This window comes from Agrilus planipennis, unplaced genomic scaffold (assembly GCF_000699045.2).
Source record: "Agrilus planipennis isolate EAB-ADULT unplaced genomic scaffold, Apla_2.0 scaffold84, whole genome shotgun sequence".
NCBI classification, from domain to species: domain Eukaryota; kingdom Metazoa; phylum Arthropoda; class Insecta; order Coleoptera; family Buprestidae; genus Agrilus; species Agrilus planipennis.
The window spans coordinates 908,936-925,048 of record NW_020439025.1 but is presented as its reverse complement, the minus strand read 5'-3'; the positions used below and the strand labels follow the sequence as shown (position 1 = coordinate 925,048).

The following is a 16,113-nucleotide window of genomic DNA, read 5'->3' as shown; positions in this document are numbered from 1 at the left end:
ACTCATTATCCTAACGGATAATATAAATGCGAATGTGGGTTTGTTTGTTTGTCGGCTTTTCCTACCTTAACTACTCAAACAATCATCATGAAATATTGTAGACACATTGTCAGAAGTACAGAAAACTACGTAGGGTACCTTTTATCCAGAAAAAAGTACTGTTCCCGAGGGATAAAAGAATTAGTTACGCCTCACGCCTTAACTACTCCATCGACCATCATGAAATTTTGTTGCCAGGGGTACAGAAAAGCACATAGGGTACTTTTTATGTAGAAAAAATATTGTGACTGAGGATTAAGAAAAATAATCTTGTGGTCGATTTCACGCCTTAACTACTTAATCGACCGTCATAAAATTTTGTACACATTGTTAGAGACACAGAATAAAATATTGTAGACACATTTTCAGGGGCACAGAAAATGACATAGGGTACTTTTTATTCAGAAGAAAAACTGTTCCCGAGGGAAAGAAAAAAATTAGTTTTATGTGGTTTATATCACGCCTTAACTTATTTTCATGAAATTTTAAAGACATACTGTCAGGGGTACAAAAATGGTCATAGGGTACCTTTTATCCAGAAGAAAAAATGTTGTTCCCGAGGGATAGAAAAATTAGGTTTTTTTATGTGGTCATCGAATATCTTTGACACATATTTAGATCAACGCGAGCGAACCCGAGGGTACAATCTAGTTCTACTATAAATCAACACTTATTTAACAAAACATAGCCTTGATTTCAGTTACTTTTGTTGAAAAGCCGACGTTTTCTCTCGGTAATGGCCTTCGGTAAAAATTATTATCATGTTTTTCTGTAACACTTAGTAAAATCAAAGTCAAGTGTTATTAAACAAGTATTGATTTATCTCCTTACACAATGAGTTTGCAAATCAATCTTCAGAACTTATTCCCTTACCAAATTACAAAATTAATTGACAGTTTGAAATATTTTGGAATAATTAATTTTTAAATGTAATTAGAATCATGAAGATATAATTACATTTATGTTATTAGTAACAATTGCCATTATTATTTTTATTTATTTGAATGATTGATGTTGTTGATTCAAGAGTCAACAATACAAAACTTGTTATCAGCATTCGTATATGAAATTTCCTTTTAATAAGATTGTAGACAGGTAGGTGCCTACTCTTTATCTAACGAATTTATGAATTGCTCGAATAAAGTGGGAATTATGCAAAAAATTTCAAACTGAATTTTTAAAGAAATTTAATTTATTACTAAAAATTTTCCGTTGCAAAATTTTCACTTAAATACTTATAAGTAATCATTTTAGTTAAAAGGTTTGTTTTTATTTGATTTTATCGTTCCATTATCTCATGTGAAATGATTCGTGGACCCTATTTTCTACAATTTAGTACACATTATGTACATATTTTAACGTTTTAGATGTCATAATCATCATAATCTAGTTGGACACGCACCTCCACTCTTTCCTATTCTGAGCTAATCTTTGCATTTCCCTAAAACCAGAAAAAAAAACTTTTGGGTGTTTCATTCCCACCAGCCAGTAATGCTGGTGGGCGGGCAGTCCCTCCGGACTATGCCGGAAGGTAGGGCGGAAGGCCCTCTTCAGCCTGCTTTCAGGAATCGTGGGAATGCGTGGGTGGTGGTTCGGGTGAAAAAGTTGAGACGGACCAAATGAAGACAGAAGAGAATGAAAGATTATCTGTGGTATATTACTGCCCCAGCATTTGCCTAAGTGATCCAAGGAAAACACAGAAAAACTTGGACCAAGGCAGACGGACCCGGAATCGAACCAGCGTCCTCTCCAATGCTAAGCAATGGTCTAGACCTCTAGGCCATGCCGCTCGGTCCTAAAACCAGAACAACCCATATCCTTAACTATTTGCGAACAGTAATCTAACCTAGGTCTACCTCTACTCATTTTAACTCCTGTTTCTATCTCTAATATGTCTTTGACTAGACCTTCATGCCTGAGAAGGTGTCCTACCAACATACAGGTCTGACGAAGGAAGCTGGCGAGCGGTCGCGCAGGTACTTGCCCATTTCTGACCTATTTGGGTAAGTCACTTGGAACCGATACACAAATAAGCTTTCAGTAGGCGTAAATTGTAGTATTAATACAAATGGGACAGTAGCGTACTAGAAAATAATGTAAAAACGACTTATAAAAAAAGAAAAAATTAACCTATTGCTTTTGTTTTATAGTTAGTTTTCACATTCACTGTCATCATCGGAATCTCTATCACTGTCACCAACATCAACAATTAGTTCTTCTGTTTGTATGTCCATTACTTACTCATTGATCCCTGCTTTTAAATATTTAATCTACGCCCCTGATAGAATTACTGAAGAATGAGGGCTGCAATCTTTATACCTAAAACTGCCTACTTTTGCCACCGTGCATCCACGCCATTTTAAAATTTCCGCCAGCTTCCAGCCTTTCTGTTCTACTATTTTTAATACTTCCTCATTTCTAACATTCTTATATTATTTTAATAACCAACAAATGTCGCACTTCTGGTAAACCAGGAAATACTTCAGTTTCGTAAATAAATAGATTTCTTTGAGTTACAGACTTTACACACTAATATTGACTGATTAAGATTAAACACTTTGTATATACATATCTATAGATATTCTTATGCTTCTAATAATGAAAAAAATAAAAAACTAATTAATGTAAAGTTTAAGTTTAAAACAAGAAAAAGGTACATAACGTTACCTATACCTATGTGTTGGATAATTATGTGCAAAAAATTGATGACCTTGATTATAAATGTATTTTAGTGGTTCCTTAATTATTGCTTAATAAAAGTTGCGGTTTTATATTACTCGTTTCTAATGTAAATAGTGGTTTTCCATCCTTTAACTCATTCGATAAGTATTGACTACAAATACTACACTTTATCATTTTTATTTCAGAATTAGTTAGGTGGTATACAACAATAGAATTTTTTTTCATGTTAACTTACACGATTTATAATTTACGATTGAGAATGGCCTTTACGTCATGTATTGAAATGAAAAATAATTATTCAATTTTACATAAGTACATGCTCAATTGGAATTTGATAGCAATACCGTTTTTTATTAATTGCAATTATTGCAGTTGTAATCATTCTAAATAAAAATAGACATTATTACCATCAAATCTCCATATTTTATAATACCAACCCACTGTCGTCAACTTTATCTATTAGATTCATTCAATTTTAGTCATAAATATTTTCTGAAATTAAATGTTAATATAAAATAAACTTAAAATCCTCTACCTGGTGTTTAAAGTCATTGTTACATGTGAAATGAAATTAAAGCAGAGGAAAAGGTTACTACTTTTCTTTTATGGAAAATTAATTAGCCTAGGCGAACTCGGCGCAAGAGTGGTGAAAACTATTGAGACAGTTTTTTATCAGAATTCTTTAAAAATTTGTCAAATATTATATAAAAGCAGTTTGACATGGGGCAATGTCGTTTTGCATAAGAAATTAAGGACAAATAAAAAGGACTAAATGATTGCAATAAAATGCTCTTTATTTTCATTTGCATTGCCTTTTTTTAACCTGTCTTTTTATAGACAATAGAAAAGGTACACAGTCAATAAGTTTAATAATATTTAATAATATTAGGCACACTTTTGTTATATAAACTGTAGAAAATTTATTGGATTCTTAAAAGGTTTTCGTAAATATAACAGTTAGTTCAGCAAATGTAATATGATAAATAAGAGAGACATCAATACATTAAATTGTAAAGTTCCTACCCTTAAACATTATTCGCTATTACTTACGCTGCTGGCGAAGGCGCTTTATAAATAATTAAAAAAAGAGTCCTTATTGATGAAAATTTTTATATACTACGAAGTTTGTAAGCTACATTGTAAAGACAAAGACAAAAAAATTGATTAATATCATAACAGTTATATTAGGATTTATAAGCCGTTTTAAAATTCGCCAAAATCGTGATTCTTCAAATATATCTGTTTCATGTTAAATATTAACTTTATCTAAACAATTTATAATGTATTTTTTNTATATCATTATAAAAGTAAAGTATATTAAAAAAATTAGTTCCGTTTAGAAATTGTAGTAATCGAAGATTATTTATACAGGTCCGTATTAAATTAAATGAGACTACACAGTCCCATATACAATTGCATTTATATGAGATATAAATTAAACTTTTATTTTTAAATGATTCCGTGTGATGAAATATTGCGACACTCATGCGCCGATTCCTCCTATACTAATTCGTTTGCTATGTATTTTAAATTACCTTTTTTAAAATGTTCTTAAATTTTTTCTCTCAAAAGCTGATTTTGCATTTGCATTTTCATCACTTTACACCGTTTTCTGACTAGTATAACGACTTTAAAGTTTATTTGGTTTTAGTTCGATTATTTACGCTCGGCTAAATATATTTTATTTATTTATAACTCACAAAAATACGCGCTCTTTTTAAATCTACTGCACTACTGAAAATTAAAACAGGTTGTAGGTACCTCAGTTATGCTGTAACCATTTATCAATAGAGCCAATCCATGATAAACCGCTTCGCTAACCAGCTGTTGCAATTTTTTGCACAACCCACAACTCTACAGTCCATGTCACGACACGGATTCGTTTTGAATTTCACTGCCACCCACCTTGTCGCGATTTGTTCTATTATTATTTCCCTCTATCCAAATGCAATTGAATTTCAATCGATCGATTGATCCTTTTTAGCAGATAATAATTCTATTTTAAATGCATCGATTCGTATTTGACCTGATAGATAGGAATATATAATACCGTTGCATCGTAATCCGCGTTCCGCCCTTGTGGTTACAACGAGAACATTTGCTAACACAATGGAACTATAAACACGAAGAGGACGCATGCGAACTGGCGTCGAAACGCTTGCGTCCCGACGTCGCTCCTATCGTTATCGATTTAGTCGACGGCGGCGTGCGGGCACTTGAAAGTTTTAAATTTTCTTTTTAACGGTCACTAAAGTTATGTTAATTCCAATGTATCGTTCCGCTTTCGCTGGGATCATTATAAAGCGAGTAGTTTCGTTTGGAAATTAAACGACGATATACTGTAAACTGTATACAGGGTGATGCATTTGTAAATACCTATTTTGATACAACATCATCATTCGCACGTCAGTCCTAAGACTGGTTGGATACACCTCCATCACTAACTCCCATCTTGAGTTAACATTCGCATTTCCCTAAAACTAAAACATTCCACGTCCTTAACCATTTGTGGACAGTAATCTAATCTAAGTCTGCCTCTACTCCTTTCAACTCCTATTTCTGCCTTTAATAAGTCTCTGACTAGCCTTTTTAGAAAATACCACAAATGGCGCGGTAAACGCCATCTCTAGTACGATGCTACATTTTAGGATTACGTATGCTCCAACAAGGTCCATTTAAATATATGGATATGTACTTGCTGAAACGAATCCCGGCGTAATTAACCTCAACGTGATAGGCACGTTACCATAATCCAATAAAATAATTCGAAGTGGTCTGTATTCTGTCAAAACTGCTAGACGCGGATCGCGTTTTCGATTTTTTTGGAACGCAGGTAGCACCGACAGAACACAGACCAACTTTTAGCTGCTGTCTTAACAACGCGTTTTAGAAAATACCACAAATGGCGCGGTAAACGCCATCTATAGTACGATGCTACATTTTAGGATTACGTTACGATTACGAAATCGCGATCCGCGTCTGGCAGTTTCGGCAGAATACAGACCACTTCGAATTATTTTATTCTCTGACTAGCCCTTCATGTCTGAGAAGGTGTCTTATCAACTTATATCGCTTTCGTCTTAGTGAATTCCATAGATTATCCTGTATTTCTACTATTTTTTTTTACCTCCTCATTTCTGGCACCCATGTATATAATTAGGATTGCATTTTTGATATTTGCAGTCGGAAACGCAGTGCAGTTACTTCGACCCGCTCTTCTTACTATTTAAAATCGGCGCGTACATGCCATCCTTTTCCTTCTGAATGCATTGTCTGTTTATTTTCGCGCACGTTTGTTAATAAAGGTCAGAGTTTTTTTTAATCTTACCGGAATGCACAAAAAAATAGGTAAGTTAAAGTAGAAGTTTGACGGCTTAAAAACATAATTCGCAAGTTTCAGTATTTTGAAATATATGTTGTGATCATTTTCATCATCGTCGTCGTCAGTCCTAAGACTGGTTGGAAACGCACCTCCATTCTTTCCTATCCTGAGCTAATATGTCTCTGACTAGACTTTCATGCCTGAAAAGATGTCCTATCAATCTGTCTCGCCTATTTTTTATTGATTTCCATAGAATTCTCTCTTTTCTTATTCTTTCTAATATCTCTTCATTTCTCTTCATCATTCGCTGATAACACCACATTTCGAACGCTTCTAACCTTCTCTTTTCTACCGTGCCCATATTTCGCACTCGTACAACGCCGCGCTCCAAACATTCACCTTGAACAACAATTTTTCGAATTTCTGAATTAACCATTCCCGAGCATAGAAGTGACTTCTACTTGAAGGCGACTCGACCCTGCGCTATCCTCTGCTTTATATCTCTAGAACTCCTTCCGTTCTGACTTATCTGACTTCCCATATATCTAAAATCAGCCACTTCTTCTAATCTTTCGTCTCCTATCCTTACATTCACTCTTTCACTACCTTTTCTTCCCTTGCATACCAGCATTTTTGTTTTACTTTTATTTATTTTCATACAGTACTGTTTTGTCAGTACCGCCTCCATTTTATTTAAAGCTATCTCTAACTCCTCTTTTCTAGATGCTAATACTGCTATATCATCTGAAAATCTAAGCATACTAATCTTTTGTAGAATTTATAATAAATGTTTTTTATAGATCACACATATGACGATAATCGGAAAAGAATCCCGGGAAAAAAAGTTCCAGGGACAAAAATCCCCTGGAAAAGAATTCCCCCTCGGAAAAAATGAATATCTTTGATTTATTATAAGGTAAATGGTAATTTTTATTAGGAATGTTACGTAGTTCTGTTATCAGACAATTTTTATGTCTGTATATTGACTGAATATACAATTTAATATACTACATCATCATCATAAAGTCATCGTAATACAGTTTAATAGAAATAAGAATAAATCTAGTAGATAATTAACTACAACGTTATCATCTGTTATTTCAAATTGTAATATTAGTAGAAAACAAACTTTTGTTTATGAAGTATTGATATTTTTAATAAATACTTCTTGCGGAGTCAACCCCCAACATAATATTATCGTTACACATATTAGTAAGAATGAAACAAAGCAAGTAGGTAATTAACTATAGCACATGCTGTCTGTCCAACTTTATCATCATCAAGAAAGACAATAGTTTGAAGTGTTGATTTTTTAAATCATATGATAAAAATTAGAATAAATTTTTGGTGTCTTTTTCTGAGGGGGCATTTTTCCGGGAGCTTCTTTTCCGAGGGGATTTTCTTCCGGAGCTATTTTGCCGGGCCTTTTTTTTCCCGGGGGCTTTTTTCTTTTTAAGTAATACGTTTGAGAAGTTTTTGTAATTGTTGCGATGTTACGATCAATTTCCTCATGGCCTTTATCGGAATATTAAAATAAAATCTAGGTGCATAATAAGTTAAAAGAACAAAGTGCATTTATTGCAGCCAAAAATGTTTATTTATTTTAGAAGTCTTATACAGAGAAATGTAAACAGTAAAATTGACTACAATAACCATAGGTAAAGATGAAAGTTTTCTAAATCAATCTGCTGAGGTATATGAATACTTTGTTCATGATGTAGAGGTAATTTAGAATGACATGAGCCTTGGTCTTCGTTTGCACAGTGACAAAACTCCCCCGTTCATTGATTTTTACATTCGTTACGTTTTACAGTTTTTCAGCAGCTCCATCCCTGGTTGTATAGCGAGGCACCTGCTTGGAACCCATAGAACAACTTCCGAACCAATGTTTTCACCAATAAGCAGTATGAAATGTGATAAGGGTAACCTTTCACGCATCGGAGGGTTCGTGTCATTATAAACTACCCGTAATGATATGCTTAATTTTTTTAAGTCTTTTAGTTATATTATATTATATCCATGCTGTATTCCAGGTCATACTTTATGAATACAGGTACAACACTATTTATTAAGCTATACTTCTTTTGGCGCGCTAAGAGTAAACATTTAACATGCAACGGAAGTTGCGCGCGCACAGCTAAGGAAGATCCGACAGAACGAAGTTAGCAGCATGGCAGGTACATGATAGAGATAGAGATTGGATCTTTATACATACAGCACAGTTGTTATTGTAGGTAGCGTTACGCTCCGTGCTTAAGTATGAAAAAATACGTAATACGTAAGTATGAATGAATGATTTATGTTTGTTAACAATATTGTATTGTACAACTAAACTACATGAAGTCTTCTATAAAGAAATTGTTTCGATAAATTCCCCAAAAACCTGAAAAAAAGAAAGAATTGAATGAAATAACGAACCCATATTACACACAACTTAAGCCGGTGAACCAAGACTATAAATTCAAAGGAAAACAATTCCTGTAGTACTAGATTTTGTTACATAATATTAGGTTTTGGTGGGAATATGTATCAGAGATTGATTTTGTTACTGGGGTAATTTGTAGCGGTTATTTTGTCCTCAGGTATTTTATGTATGATATGTTAGCTCAGAATATGGGTAAATTTAGGTAAATTGAATAATCTATAACTACCGAATCTGTTGTCGGCATAAACCTTATATACCTACTTGGCTGTATAGTATGTACATGTTATATTATATTATATTAGTGATTGAACTTGGTCTTGCGATCTTAGTCTTGGCCTTGCGAAAAAAACTGCCTTTATACTAGCAAGATCAAACCAAAGCCGAACGAACAAGACCAAATATGCAAGACCAAACTAAAAATTATTACTTCCGATGGATTTATGAGTTAAACTGAACAGCCGAAAAATTGTTTTTTCAAAGCATCGCTCATAATCCGAAAGCATCAAGTCGAGTGAATAACGATTCGGCTGGTTGCTATATATAAATTCGTGGGCATCAATAAAAAAATTGTAGTTCATTAATGTATAGGTATTTATCATCATATATATTTCAATATTTTTAATTGTACTGGCGATTTGTGTCTAAATTGTTTTTATTAAGATTCATCATCATCACAAGGTCGTCAGTCCTAAGACTGGTTGGACACGCACCTCCACTCTTTCCTATCCTGAGCAAAACTTCGCATTTCCCTAAAACTAGAACAACCCATATCCTCAACTATTTGTGAACAGTAATCTAGTAATCTAATCTAGGTCTACCTCTACTTCTCCTAACTCCTGTTTCTGTCTCTAATATGTCTCTGACTAGACCATCATGCCTGAGAAGGTGTCTTACCAACCTATTTTGCCTATTTCTTATTGACTTCCATAGAGTTCTCTGTTCCTCCTATTTTTTCTAATATCTATGCACTTCTAACATTCTCTATCTACGGTATCTTCATCATCCGCCTGTAACAGCTCCATGTTTCGCACCGGTACAGCGTCGCACTCCAAATATACACCTTTAACAATCTTTTTTGACTTTTTAAATTAACCGTTCGCGGGCATAGAAATAAATCCTTTTTATTGAAGGCTACCCGATCCTGCGCTATTCTCTGCTTTATATCCCTACTACTCCTTCTGTCCTGACTTATTTGACTTGCTAGATACCTAAAATCAGTCACTTATTCTTCTAATTTTTCGTCTCCTAACGTTATATTCGCTTTGTCTCTACTTTTTCCTCCCTTGCAAACCAGTATTTTTTTCTTTTTTTATTTATTTGTATTAACAGAATATAAAACATATAAATAAAATAAAGGCTGCAGAATAACTGTTGGAAAANATTATTAATTGTGAGCTATTTATAATTTTTTATTTATATATCATTAATAATGTTTATAATTATATAAAATTTTGTGCTTGGACGAATTCTTAAATAAAAAACCATAAGTATCAGATTAAATGAGCAAGGCCAAGATCAAGACCGAATAAACCAGATCAAGACCAGTGGGACAATGTTGGTTTTGGTTTTTCTTTGCTCATCATAAAGATGTTGTACCACCAAGACCATAAATCATGAAGGGGACAGATAGTATAAATTGTAAGTAAAACAAATATAGTTTATATAGTCTTAATCGTTCAATACAAGTCAAAAGAATATTTTATGTAAAACAAAGCCTTCTTGGTTTTGTTGTGAATTTTTCAACAAATTTATTATTAGAATTTTTTAGGTTATCAATGATAATCTTTTCTGATAGACTATTGAAATGACTTTCAATTATGGTACTTTTTGGCAAAGTTTTAATTCTTCTTAGACTGTTAAAGGATTTCTCTACAGCAATAGCCGTGTGAGTGCAGAAATTATAAATTGGATAGTAAAAATAACTTGGCATTTGATTAAATCCTTTGTAGTCCCCTTAGGGAGGGGGAGGGGTGGGCGCTAGGAAGTCCTTACGGGAGAACTTTAAGGGATGATTTATCGAGACTTTTGATCTACACGTTGAGAACCACCAGAGTCCAATGCTCCGAAGAGTTCCATAAAAAACCATTTTCCGTAAGAATCTAGCGAGACCCTTTGCTGATATGGTTCATACACTTATCTATTTATAATTTTTTGTGCTAAACTAATTTCTTTGACAGTTTAGTGCCCCAACCTCCTTAAGACGCATTGTTTTGTTTCCAATATAGAAAATAATGAATAACTTATGGTTCTCAATGTATTTACCCATTGCCACTATGGTGGAACACAAATCCTATCAGTCTTTTAGATTTACACCAGACAATAGTCACATCCCAACTACACTTAATAGAATCACACTGTACTGAGACTTGCCAAAAAGAGAATTTATTATCGTTATCGTTCGTTATTGTTTTATTTATTATCTGTTTAAATAAACCTATTATTGTACATAATTTAATAACCTCATTTAAAACTCATTTCAGGCGGTTGGAGATATGCCCCTCTGTTTACCTGGATGCGGCGTGAGAAAATTCTAAATTAAATAATATTTTATCTGTCACAAACTCGTTCGGTTTTGCTCACGCGGAGTGTATATCCCTTTCCTCAAGGTCACAACTCTAACCATTTGAAACGATTTGTATTGTATTCCAGGAGTAATGTCAGTCTAATTAGTATAAGTAAAATTAGCTTTTGCCACATTACTATGTTTGAAATTTAAAAGAGGGAAAGGACGTATAATGCTTTTTCTCTTTGCTTTTATCTTGTCTAAAAAATAATTCTTTAAAATGACTTTCAAGCTAATGCAACATATCTGGTGTTTCTAACCAATTCAACCGTCTGTCGTTAAGCGTATTGGTATCTCAAAACCTTCAACATCCGTTTAATTTAAATATTTGACTTAGGGATAGCCATTTCATGTAAATTACGTAGTGCTATTGACCACTAGAATAATTTTAGTTACAGGGAAAGTCAATTAAGAGAGAGACAAAGGGAGCTGATTGCATCATCTTTTGTAGAAGTATTTTACTAAGGGTTTTGAGTTTTTTGACATAGAGTTTATGTAATAACTTTTCATTAAATCTATTTTCATGTAAAAGTGTTTGGGATATGTTTTTTTATATGCACATACTATTTGCTCTAGTTGTTTTATTCAGAAATAAATGGTTTATATAAATTGTTTTTATTAAAATCGCAACCGATTTGAGAAAAGCTGCATACCATTTCTTAAACTACTTCGTTATTTCTATCATTTTTTGATAGAAATTCGTAGTCATTCGCAGTCAGTAAGAGCATCAACTGATTTAGATCTAGTTGTTGAGCAAGATTTGACAAATCCCTGTAATCGTTCCAATCAGATTTCTTTCCTCTAACTCCTACAAATTTCCCTCGGAACTGGTACGGATACTTCTTTCCTCGCATACCGAAAAAGCTGGAATGTCCAGGTAACTTCTTTCCCCTCATTCCTAGAAATCCCATTTTGGATGGTCTTTTGGCCATTTCATAGACATCGCTTTGTGCGTTTGAGGAAGTGCCGTAGTCATCTTCAAAGGAATTCAATTGGAAATCTTCCTTTTTGCCGCGCATTCCTAAAAATCCTGAAGGAACTCTCTTATTCAGTTCTTCTCCTAAAAAATACCCCATATTTAAGTTTAGAAAAAAATTGAGTAGTAATAGTAACAGTTTCAAAGGACGCAATACAATTTCAATACAGTATCAACAATACAACGATGATGATCGACAGGTACAATAACGATTCAGTAGAATATATAAACTTAAATATTAACGTACCAATTTCTATATATTCCTTTTTTCCACGCATTCCTAAAAAGCCAGACGGTACTCTTTTGTATGAGGTGATGACGTTTTGGAACCTGGATGGATTAGACATGTCAGCAGTTTTCATGTAGTACAAATTTCGTGCGTCTTCTTCTTTATCCTTTAGTAAGCTTAATGATGACCCATCTGAGAAACTGGCGAGACTTGGCTTCAATTCGTCTCCGTCACACTTTAAAGTTAAAATTGCCACCATCGTCGCTATATGTTGCAAAACCCTCATGATTTTCTGAAATAAAAGACGTAATTTCAATAAAAGGTCTAACTGATAATGATCCACATTTTCAGCACCAGTTGGAACAATTTATGGGCTTAGACAGGAGTTTCGTATTAGTTACTTTTTATCAACTGATCGTTCGAAATATTTAAAAGCTTGAAAGAAACGTCCGAAAAACATATTTGAATGCACAGGCCAATGTCATTTCGGCCCTGGTAAATCACGTAGAGACATACGACAACGCAAAGCCGCTGTTAATAATTATAGGGTTGTCCGGAAAGTCATTTCGTTTTTTCCCGACAGAGGATTTAATTGTATTCTTTTGCACCCAACTTCACATTTAATCCGTATAATTTTTCTATGCTTTGAGAGCTCATATAGCAAGGCTTGTGTGTGAAAAATTCCAATTAATTCTACGCAGTAGTTTTTGGTTGGTGCCTTTTTAAATATGGAGAGCGATAAGCAGCATTTTCGACATATCTTACAGTTTTACTACAGAAAGGGTAAAAATGCTGTTCAAGCCAGAAAGAAATTGACTGATGTGTATGGAGAAGGTGTGTTGACAGTACGCCAGTGCCAGAACTGGTTCGCTAAATTTCGATCCGGCAATTTTGATGTCGAAGATGCACCACGTTCGGGAAGGCCGGTTGAAGCTGATAAAGACGCGATAAAGGCATTAGTTGATGTGAACCGGCGAATAACAACACGTGAGATCGGATTGAGGTTAAATTTATCAAATTCAACAGTTTATGACCACTTGAAAGGCCTGGGATTATCCTCGAAGCTCGATGTATGGGTTCCCCATGTTCTCACAGAGAGAAATCTGTGTCGCCGCATTGACGTCTGCGATTCGCTTCTCAAACGTCACGAAAATGATCCGTTTTTGAAGCGCATCATCACTGGGGACGAAAAATGGGTTGTATACAACAACGTCAAACGCAAGAGGTCATGGAGCAAAAAAGATGAACCGGCTCAAACCATTTCCAAAGCCGATATTCACCAAAAAAAGGTGATGCTGTCTGTTTGGTGGGATTTGAAAGGAATAGTTTTTTTTGAGATTTTACGGGATAACACAACGATTAATTCGTAAGTCTACTATCATCAGCTGGACAAACTGAATGATGCACTTCAACAGAAAAGGTCAGAACTAATCAACAGGAAGGTGTAGTGTTTCACCAAGACAACGGGAGATCTCACACAAGTTTGGTCACTCGCCAAAAGCTTTTACAGCTTGAATGGGATACAATGCTACACCCACCATATTCTCCAGACCTGGCACCATCGGATTATTATTATTTCCGGTCACTCCAAAATTTTTTAGACGGTAAAACCTTTACTTCAAATGAGGAAGATGGAAACCGGGAAACAAACTTACTCGAGCTACCGAATTAAACTGATTTCTGTTTCTTTGTTTTATAGAATACGACTCCTGAAGTAGTACACTACTTTCTTTTGGGTGTTTCATTCCCATCAACCACTAATGCTGGTGGGCGGCATTCCCTTCGGATAACACTGGAAGGTAGGACGGAAGGCCCTCGACAGCCTCGTTTCAGGAATCGTGGGAATAGGTGGGTAGTGGTTGGGGTGAGAAAGACGAGACGGACTAATAAAAGACAGAAGAGAACGAAAGACCACAGAAAAAATTTGGACCAAGGCAGACGGACCCGGAATCGAAATCGGCGTCCTCCCGAATAAGCAGTGGTCTATACCTCTAGACCAGTGTTTCCCAACCTTTTTTTTCTCGCGAACCAAAAAAAGGTCCAAAAAAATTTGACGAACCCCCTATGTGGTCATTAATGACAGGTAAAAAAAGCAATAAAATTTGATAGAATATATATTTTTCATATTGCAGAATAATTGATTATATTAATCGTGAAACATTTAAATAAAACATTAATAAGACTAAAATGATGTAAATGTAGTAAACTGCCTTAATTTGATATTTATTTCCAATTGTATTGTAAAAAAAATATTACATAGAAGGGAAAACTGCTGAAATGATTTTAAATATAAAGCAGAACATGATACTAATCACATTGATAAAATGTTTTAAATATAAATAAATATTTGTAATAAAAAGAGAATAATATCTATTTGATTACTTGAATAAGAGGAATAAATTTTAATGTATAAAATTGTTGATATAATTTGATATTGATGAAGTAATTTTGAAAAACAAATAAGTAAAAAATAAATGAAAATATTGAAATTCATTATAGATTTCTTAACAGGCATTTTATTGGCGTTTGAAAAAATCCGCCATTACAATATTATTTTTGCGAACCTCTCTGCAAACACTGCGAATCCCCAGGGGTTCGCGAACCACCGATTGGGAATCACTGCTCTAGACCATGCCGCTCGGTATATAATACACGCGAAATATCATTGAACGTTGACCCCCGCCCCCCCGATGTGATAGTGTGGGGAATTTTAAAGGAACAGTTGTTGCATCTTTATCATTTTTAGAGAGTGTAAATCTTGCAGCAAACTGATTTTCAGTCGCGAGTGTATTACTGCCAGTGGCTTCGACTGAAAAGTGCTGTACATGTCAATTTTTCCATAAAGTGATATTTACGGACGAATTTTGCTTCACGAAAGATGGAATTTTGAATTTTCATAGCAGGTAGTCACTACTGGTGTCATATAAACCCGCATATCGTGAATCCTTCCCTAATTCCGCTAGACTTCTTTTCATAGAGTTGTATGAAATAATGCGTGCATTAAACGATATTGCATAGTGGTAGTAACGTGTAGGACTGTGCGATGAAATTCGCCAAATGGCTGACGTTTCTGCGAGAGTGAAAAATAATTCTGGGAGACGTCGATGCCTATCTTCTAGCACTGAAGGAGGTTCATATGAAAGTCGATGAGAAATGGGCGAGATAGGTTGCTAGGACACCTTTTCAGGCATGAAACGCTAGTTAGAAACATATTAGAAGAACAAACAGGAGTTAAAAGGAGCACAAGTAGATCTAGATTAGATTCATCATCTTCTGGTCGTCAGTTCTAAGACTATTTGGAAACGCACTTCCACTCTTTCTCATTTTGAGCTCATCTTCGCATCTCCCTCAAACTAGAACAACTCACATCCTTAACTATTCGCGAACAGTAATCTAATCTAGATCTACCTCTACCCGTCCTAACTCCCGCTTCTGCCTCTAATAGGTATGTCTCTGGTTAGACCTTCATGCCTGAGAAGCTGTCCTACTAACCTATCTCGCCTATTTCTTATTGATTTCCATGTTCCTCTGTTCTCTTATTCTTTCTAATACCTCTTCATTTCTAACCTTCTCTATCCACGGTATCTTCATTATTCGCCTATAACACCACGTTCTGAACGCCTCTAATGCTTTCTTTTCCGCCGCACCCATTGTCTATGTTTCAATTAGATTACTGTTTACAAAAAGTAAGAAATGTGGAATACTCTAGTTTTAGGAAAATACAAAGATTAGCTCAGGATAGGAAAGAGTAGAAATGCATGTCCAATCAGTCAAAGGACTGGCAACCTTATAAAGATGATGATACAATACTAGCAGCCAAGAAAATAATAACATTCCATTTAAGAACTTCTCCCAAAATCATACTTGTTTAATGCAG

At 34.6% G+C, this 16,113-nt stretch overlaps 2 protein-coding genes across 3 annotated transcripts in view; both read right to left on the bottom strand.

The window, feature by feature from the left end:
• The window catches only part of LOC108734924 (beta-1,4-galactosyltransferase galt-1), a 48,764-nt gene extending 43,947 nt beyond the window's left edge, over positions 1-4,817 (bottom strand). The window contains exon 1 of the mRNA XM_018466692.1: positions 4,483-4,817. The gene's annotated coding sequence lies outside the window, so the exon portion shown is untranslated. The remainder of the gene's footprint in view (positions 1-4,482) is intronic.
• Positions 4,818-7,665: 2,848 nt separating this feature from the next.
• On the bottom strand, positions 7,666-12,523 carry LOC108734883 (tachykinins). Of its 2 annotated transcripts, XM_018466597.2 has the most exons (3): positions 12,255-12,523; positions 11,685-12,091; positions 7,666-8,426 (listed from the first exon to the last, which is right to left on the bottom strand). In XM_018466597.2, the coding sequence occupies exons 1-2, from the start codon at positions 12,520-12,522 to the stop codon at positions 11,691-11,693; spliced, it is 669 nt and encodes a 222-aa protein (XP_018322099.1). In that variant the 5' UTR covers position 12,523; the 3' UTR covers positions 7,666-8,426; positions 11,685-11,690. The 2 variants fall into 2 exon arrangements, with proteins under 2 accessions (XP_018322099.1, XP_018322098.1); XM_018466596.1 differs by lacking the exon at positions 7,666-8,426 and having other exon boundaries at positions 11,595-12,091.
• Positions 12,524-16,113: the final 3,590 nt, after the last annotated feature.